Below are 8,759 nucleotides of genomic sequence, written 5' to 3'. Positions count from 1 at the left end.
AAAAGCTTAAATGAAAAAATCCCAGCAAAAGTGATCATGTACGCATGTGGATAGTGAGGCACTCATGAATCACATAATTCTAGTACTGCCCATGGTAAATTCATATCAATATTCACCAAAGTATTTTTTTCCTCTGCACAGGAAAAGAAAGAAATAAAAGCGGGACAATTTCTGCATCACTCCCTATAACCACGGAAATGATTTTAATTACCAATTCATCTGTTGGCAGACTCTTCTGGCAGATGTACCTGCAACTTGGAAAGATAACAAATGAACCAATTCCTTACTCCAGAGTTGACACTGATAGTGCTTACTGAATTTGCTCTCAGAAAAGATTCCTGGGCAACAATACATTTGGCACTCTGCTCGAGGAATTTGTCATGTCATTGACATGTTCAGCCTCCATTGTCCACACCATCCCGACAGCAGGTCCTTTATATTTCAAAGAAATTGCAGCCTGAATTAATATAATTAGAATGTAACTGCTATTCACTGCAGAAACTCCTTATTTCCAGGAGTGAAGATCTGATAGCATGTCTGTACTTAAAATCTTTCCCATGATAGTTGGAGGGGAGCAAGCAGATAATAAAATGACAGAATATATGCAATTTCACAGACTTTTTGAAGTATTAGCTAACGGAAATATAGGGGGAGAAGAAAACTGTTCTACCCTTGGCATGTATAAATAGAAACATCTTTTAAGTTTACCAGCCTTTATAGTACCTCCATAAAATATGTTCTAAAGAGTATCTAAACTCAGAGAAATAAATTAAATCAGAAAGATTACCTATCTCCAAAAAGTATGCAATGAAGCATGAAGTAGAGTGGCTAATTCATAGACAGAATTACAGATTTAAGAGATGGTTGAATAACTTCAGTCATTTTTCCCTGCTTCCCTTTGAACAGTTGATGTCACCAACTAAGCAACTGTCACCAAGTTAATAACTTGGGTGCTGGATTTTTGAATTTTATTCTTTGTTAGCATTCTGTTTCTACAAATACTTGATTATTGATATAGTGGAAACTGACATTGGCATCTTTCTTTTGAAAATAAGATTGATTCACATTCTTTCAAATAAGTTAACATTCTCACTGGGAATGATTCATTTGAGGGAGAACAACGGCCTGGCATATCAATGTGTAGTCTGGTGCTTATGGCCTCTTCTCTGAAGAATATAATGTTTATCCTTGTACATGTCATAGACTGTTTGTGTCCTTCTGAAATTTATATGTTGAAGCCCTAATTCCCAGTGTAATGGTATTTGGATATGCAGCCTTTAGGTAATTAGATTTGAGTCTTAAGGGTGGAGCTCTCATGATGGAATTAGTGTCCTTATAAGAAGAGGAAACAAAGATCAGAGTGCTTACTCTCTCTCTTTCTCTCTCCCTCCCCTGAGCCCTGCCTCCAGACCTCCGACTATGTGAAGATACATTGGGAGATGACTGTCCACAAGACAGGAAGAGAGCCCTCACCGAGAAACCAAATTGGCCAGTATCTTGATCTTGGATTTCTCAGCCTCAAGAACCCTGAGAAATAAATGTCTGTTGTTCAAGCCACCCAGTCTATGGTATTTTGTGATGGCAGCCCCAGCTGACCAAGATAGTGCATTTGATATTGCATATGAATTTAATGAGCATTGAGAAGAGCTAATGTTTTTCATTTTTTTTTTCCCTTAGAAGCATCTATTGATCTTCATCTGAAATTACGTGTCAGAAACTACAATAATAGAAATAAAGATAATGGGCTAGGTAGTGTCAGAATAGGGCTAAGGTTATGTAAGTGAGAGACAGTTTCAAGAGATGAATTTCAATAGCCTTTAAAATTTAAATCGAATACACTTTATAAACCAAATGCATTATGTTAAGGAGCTGTAGATATCAGTTTCTCCTTATAAAGATTGCATATACATTTAGTTACCATCTTGGACAAGTCAGGAATGATTCCTTTCTTCCAAGTTGTTCTATGGAATATCTTCTTTGTCTCCCTCAACATAGAGGAACTATCCACCATTTTCCATTAAATAGCCTATAATTAGGTGTGTTTCAGAATCACTTGTATGTATGTACATGGTGGTTGGATGTGGGTGGATTGGGAAGGACTTGTTAAAATGCCCATGCCTGAATTCCTCCCAGATCCACCAAATCAGAATTTTCAGCTATAGTGCCCAAATTATCTAAGTTAAAAACCACTCAAGAGCTTCTCATACATACCAGACTTGACATCCATAGACCAATGTTCTCATTCATTGATACACATATTCAAGTTTACTACCTAGGCAGATCCTTCTATAGGTTATATATGTGTGTTTAAAAATGGGTACATTTAATTTTTACAAATGGAAATCCGTGTAAGACATTTTGGGCCAATGGTTTTGAGGAGAGCCCATTAGAACACCAGCCGGGCTGCCCGATTCCCTCATTGCACACCTTCCTTCTGCCTTTGCCATATTAGTTTCCCAGTCTGCCTGTCTGGTCTGAGTTAGAAAGAAAAATGGGTATCTCACAGTTCCTAGCAATTTACTTCGCAAAAGAATGCAGTAGAGATTTATATTTTAATGTAAAAAAACCTTTGAGTAAATAGTTTTCCCTCTTTCCAATATATTTTCTGTATATTTAATAATGGAATTATATGTTATAAACACATGCTTAGACATCCAAATATATGCACAGATGGAAAATATCAAGCTTGCAGGAAAGGTCCATCCCCCAAACACAATTTTAAGGGGTTTTGCCTTTGTTTTCTCTAAGGAATACGAAAGTCAGACTTGAACAAAGGAGGTTTAGGGAATTCTGTTGCTAGTCTCCTAATTTCCACCAAATGCTAATTCTGATGTTGTCTTTTTGATTTTTAGTGGCCTTTAGAGAATTCTAGGGGTGGGGGGTGGGTAGGAAGTGGATTGAGGATGTGGGAGAGTTCCTATCTGATGTCTGACCAATGAATTGTTAGATAAACTAGTCATGTAGAAAACAGCTTGATTTAGCCAAGAGAGATAATAGTGACTCCCAGGATCCAGCCTGCCCTGTAACGACCCAGAGGACTTCTTTCCTGAGGTTTACAGAATACATTGATTGGTGAATCAAGTAGATGTAGTAAATACGTAAAAATTATATTCCCCCAATTTTTTAAAATTGTAAAATAAGTGCATATTTTTGGAAGACTATGTGGGGAAAAAGTAATGCAGAGGAAAAAAAGAAGGGAGAAAATATGGGCCAAGGTGCTGCTTTCAGAATCAGACACATGTGGATTAGATTCCAGTGTTAGTTGTTGTATGCCCTTGGGTAGTTATTTCACATTTCTAAGCCAAGGTTGTCATCTGTTAAATGGGAACAATATCGCTCTCAAATGGCTATGGTAAGGGTTTGCTAAAGTATTTATTTTATGGTCTGTAAAAGGATTTAAGAAAAATGCCTGATGTACAGTAGCTGTTAACACAATACATCTGAGATAATAGTATTGTTATTGCTGGCAGCAGAGTGTGGTAGTTACTAACTATATTTTTTTCTGGGCATGCACTCTTGACTTTGAACGCCTTTTGATTTGAGGCAGAATTACTGCTATTGGAATTTCTAGCACTAAGTCTACATGATATTTTTAAGAATTTGTTGAGATCTCTTAAATTATTACTATTATCAAGAAATAGATTTGTTATGTCTGTTTTCATGATTTATTAACTGAAATTCTGTAATCCTTGCCTTAAGTTTATAAGCATTCTTCTTAGTTTGATTTTTAAAATACCCTCAGAAACCATTAATGTTCACAAGAAAGTAAGAAATCTTTGCGATATTATTTCATTGTATCATCATATGTTTTCCTTCCTGAAAAACCAATGAAGAATGGCAGTTTTATACGTAAAACAGTTTTACATGTACCCTTTATACGGATGACATTTTCCTAAAAGCCTAGAATAATTTTACATTTGCAGAAAAATATTCTGTTCCCATATTAAATCTGAGTAAAATTCAAATCTATATTAGCATCTCATTACTTTTTGGAAAAAGTGAATGCCACACTTAATGGAAAATGCTCACTGTCTGTCCTCACTGCTTTTGTGGGCTTCTTAGCAAGGTTGTCCGGGGATCCAGGAGGGCTGGACCACAGCTACATCCTTGTTAAAACAGTCACCCGGTGTGAACGTTGGCCTTTAGTTTTTCCTTCCTTTCCCCTCTCCCATCCCTACATTGTTTCAGCTGCCAGCTCCCTAATATTTTTTTCTGAAGCAAGGGAAAGGGAAGGGCAAAAATGACTTTGAAAGAATAACATTTCTTTCTATGGACTTAAATAGAACATTCAACACAAAACATCCTGTGTTTTCTTTTAGTTGATGACACACTGACTGTAGGAATGAGTGAACTAAAAACCAGGGCTTGATTTTCAAATGGGGGTTATTTTAGTTGCATACTACCTGATCAAGGGAAAGTTGTTAAACTATTTTAAATTATAATCTGTTCGTTTCTCCTCTATACTCCTGATCTCCTTATCTTGCTGTGCGTTGCTTTTCTCCATTTTATATATCACTTTCTAATGTGTGTTTATTATGTTTTTTGTTCATTTTCCCACTCTCCTGCCTATGATGGAAGTCCATGAGAGCAAGCAGCTTTATCCATTTTGCTCACTGTTGGATTCCCTGTTTTAAAAATATCACCTGGCCCAGCATGGGTGCTCAATAAATATTTGCAGCATGAATTAATGAACTAGTTTCTTTCTCAGTGTCTTTTTCTGTACAATTATGGTGAAAATAACTGGTACAAATAAGGTACAAAAACATCTTATAAATAATGTGCTTATACCTAGTAGATACACTTGAAAGTACAGCTCTGCTGGGAGTGTACGTATCTTAGTTGGTGAAGAAGAGATATTAAAAGAGTTAGATTAAAAAGAAGCACCTTGTCACTCTCTATTCTCTTATTTACTCTGCTTTATTTTTCTTCGAACCCTGACTCCTAACACCAAACATAATATATTTATTTGCTTATTGTCTACTTCCTCATACTAGAATGTAAGCTTTTTAAGGACAGGTTCTTGTGTGTTTTGCTCACTATTATAGCCCCATTGCTTGGATTCATGCCTGATGCAGAGTAAGCACCCAATACATATTTGTTGAATGAACAAATGTATGTTTGAATGAATGTGTTTATTTTAGACTGTATTCATGCCTGCCTCCGGCTCCATATACAGACTCTTTGGAATGATGGTTCACTAAGACCTTAGTACTGTTGAGGTGGATGATGAGTGGGGAGATAAAGGGAAGAAGATGACCAAGATTATACTAATATTTGTAAAGTTTTTCATTAATTGTGAAAAAGATGCCCCACTCATTATATATGTGTGGTATAGTATGAGCCTACGGACGGTGGTTTGGGTCCTGAAACATCCACCTATTTTCAGAATACACTAAAATTATTTCTTAATTTCTTGATGTCACATTTTCATTATTAGTAAAATTAAAACAATGTTACCTTACCCAGGGCTATAATGGGAGAACAGAGAGGGACTGACACATAGAAGTTGGTCAGTAAATGTTAGCTATCATCGTCATCGTCATCATCATTATCAACATCGTCATTCAAAGGTTGGTGAACTACAGCTGGTGGGCCAAATCTGGCCTGTGGTATACTTTTATAAATAAAGTTTTATTTAACACAGGGCATTAATTTTCTTATTGTCTCTGGCTGCTTTTATATTGCAACAGCAGAATTGAGTCATGCCTTGCAAATCCTAAAATATTTGCCCTCTCATCCTTGATAGAAAAAGTTTGGAAACTTTTATCTAGAAAGTGGTCTAGCAAAGTGTGGTTCATGGATGACTTTGACCTGCAAACTACTTGTTATTGGTTCATGACAAGGTGAGTACAGAAATTATGAGTAACTATTTAGAAACTTTTATAACAATTTAAGAATGCTGCTGACACCTAAGTGCATTATTTTGACATCTAAGTGCATGATTTTGGTTTATACAAAAGTATTGATTCGTGACAGATTGGAAACTTAAGAAAAAGAAAACCTGGCCTTTTCCACTGGAATAGAGGTGGGTGTTTTGTAATGGGATTTTGTTGTATTGGTGACCTAGTAAGACATATTCACGTGGCTTCAGATGGAAACATCTGGGGGCCCATCAGGTGGGAATGACAAACATGTCCTGAGATTGCAAGTGACCTGGGAAGGTTGATGAGCATTCACATTAATAATGTCACACAAATGGATTTTATGCAGATGGATGGGCCAGCCACAGTTCACTTATCAGCTAATACAGTTGTAATGTGTTGCTTCATATCTGAGAGAAGGCAGCACCTTAGGATATTATGTGTGTCTCACTTACATACATAAATGAATTCCCTTTAGAGGTAGAGGTAGATGAATTTTAAGTCAATAAGTCATCTTCTGTCAATAGTAAGCCAAAAACTTTCCTGGAAATCTAGCAAAACAACAGTTCTATGACCAGCCTTATGTTTTGTTGCATGTGTGCATAAAAAATGCAGATTGACTCTTTCCTTTTCTGTTTTAGAATTGGTTCCAAACAGTAAAGCCTGCCAGAAAAAACAGACAAACTCTCAGGAACAACAATGCCCATTATGTGTGGAGTAGAAGCTGCCAGACTTTGATTACTGGCCAGACATTAACCCCTTTGGTGTCTTAGGAGGGAAAATGCCAAGTCTGAATCCAGACGTTTCCAGAACTTTACAGTCATTCATGGTGTGAGACCAGGTGATTTATAATGACTTGCACAAAAAAAAAAAAAAAAAAAAAAAGACTACTGGGAGAAGGAAGTACAAGTCAAAGGCCACATCTCCTTGCTTCCTGAATTCTGCCATGATTTCATTCCAGCAAGTGGACATAGACCTGATCACCTCTGCTTTTCCCTTTGTTAGCCTGCCTGGTCATGGATGAGAAGCACGCTGCTCTTGCTACCTTCTTGTGGTGGTTTGGATCCTGAAACATCCACCCATTTTCAGAATAAGCTAAAATAATTTCTGAATTTCTTGAAGTCACATTTGCATTATTTGTAAAATTAAAACAATGTTACCTAACCCATGGCTATTGTGGGAGAGTAGAGAGGGATTGACACGTAGAAGCTGGTCAGTAAATGTTAGCTATCATTGTCATCATCTTCATCATTATCAACATCATCATCCAAGGGCTGGATGATGTTTTCCTGTTTTTGCCCAGGTGTCAGAAGGAGGGTGGTAAATTTGGCACTCAAGAGGTAAACTTATGTGCTTCATGAGGTCATTGCTTACAGTACAACTACTAAAAGAGCATTGTCTGCAAACTCTTTTGTGATCAGTTTCTTCCTTTCTCTCATATACCCTCTGTAGGTCCACTGATTGCATTTTGAGAGCTCAGATAAGCAGAGAGCAATGCAATTTGTCACGGAAGGATGATTATGTATATGCACTGTTATGTGTATGTATATAGAGTATGTGTATATATGCATATGTATATATAGTGTGTGTATTTCATTTGTTCTTTTACCATATCCTTCAATATGTATTTACTGATAATTTATTATGAGAGGCTGAGAATATCAAGTTAATTATAATTAATTATAATAATAGCTACCATTTATTATGAATATATTGCATATCAACATTATGCCAAATATTTTACATATATATATTTCAGTTACCTAAAAACCTTTATGAAATAGCCCCATTTTATGCATTAGTAAACCGAGATCCAGAAAACTCAAGGGCATGCAGCTAGTTAATGTCAGAGCTAGGATTCGCATTCAGATCTGTCTGATGCAAAACCCATTTCCTTATTCACTTTGTTAAATTGCCTTCCCAAAGATGAATAACATGATACAAAGGCATTTACCTACTTTATTGGAATTCACATTCTGGTTGGCGAGAAAGGCATATGATGCAGAACATAAAAGGCTATAATACAACTATATACAAAATACCATGATTAACTCATTCTCTTATGGGATGGGAGAAGGTGGGAGAGGATAGAAGAAGGCCTCATAGGGCAAGTCGTGGTTGAGCTATGCCTCTGGGGTGTGGGATATTCACTCAGCAGAGAGAGAAAAGGTAGGGGCTGGAGAGGAGGAAGAGAGAGAGAGGTAGGGAGGTATAGAGGGAGGGAGGGAGAGACAGACTTCAGCTGGGTGTGACTTTGTTTTGTAGGACAAGATGTAGACTTGTTCAGATGCAAAGGAGACATCTGTAGCTAGTTAGTGGGAAGTTCTTCAAGGCTGTTTCTCCACTGACCAAGCCCATATATTTTTCCTCTTTGTTCTCCTTTAGCTATTTCCATGCCTAACTCGAAGGAGACACGGGGAGAAAGTGAGCTCAGCCCGGGTAAATTGGAGGTTGTGATGACTTCTAGGAAGCCTCAGTAAAGAGAAACAAAGACAACACTGGCCTGCTGCTCTGTGCAATGGTGGGATCCTTGTGGGATAACTGTTTTAGGAATGAAGGTATCTAGCCTCTCTAGAAATGAAAATGTAAGTTTGGCTGTGGTTGAATATTGAATGGAGGCAAAAAGAAACTGACATATTTCCTCCTTTTCAGTTGTTTGTTTCACCCTGAGGGGCATGGCTGCCTAATTTTTTTCTCCAGAGATAGGTGGACAGATAAAGACAGGAAAGTAACATCCACAGACTGCCCTCTGTGAAGGTGACAGTGATGAAGGGAATGCGTGATCTGAACACTGGTAAATAAAGTGACCGCATATTTCCCTAGCCAGGAGAGCAATCTGGCTTAAAAGAAACGAGAACAATGACATTACTGCCAGGCTGCTCCTAAGCCTTTGGCTAT

The 8,759-nt window shown here is 37.3% G+C and overlaps 1 protein-coding gene across 1 annotated transcript; it reads left to right on the top strand.

Annotated features, from left to right (window-relative positions):
• Positions 1–1,540: 1,540 nt before the first annotated feature.
• LOC105505749 (chromosome unknown open reading frame, human C12orf79) lies at positions 1,541–8,318 on the top strand (the record flags this gene model as incomplete). The annotated part of the gene is made up of 4 exons (XM_011933687.1): positions 1,541–1,568; positions 5,747–5,843; positions 7,314–7,401; positions 8,247–8,318. Coding segments are annotated over 4 exons (285 nt in total), but the record flags the coding sequence as incomplete, so codon positions are not given.
• Positions 8,319–8,759: the final 441 nt, after the last annotated feature.

This window comes from Colobus angolensis, unplaced genomic scaffold (assembly GCF_000951035.1).
Source record: "Colobus angolensis palliatus isolate OR3802 unplaced genomic scaffold, Cang.pa_1.0 Scaffold10, whole genome shotgun sequence".
NCBI classification, from domain to species: Eukaryota; Metazoa; Chordata; class Mammalia; order Primates; family Cercopithecidae; genus Colobus; species Colobus angolensis.
The sequence above is the reverse complement of the archived record's forward strand: the minus strand, read 5'-3'. Positions and strand labels throughout refer to the sequence as shown.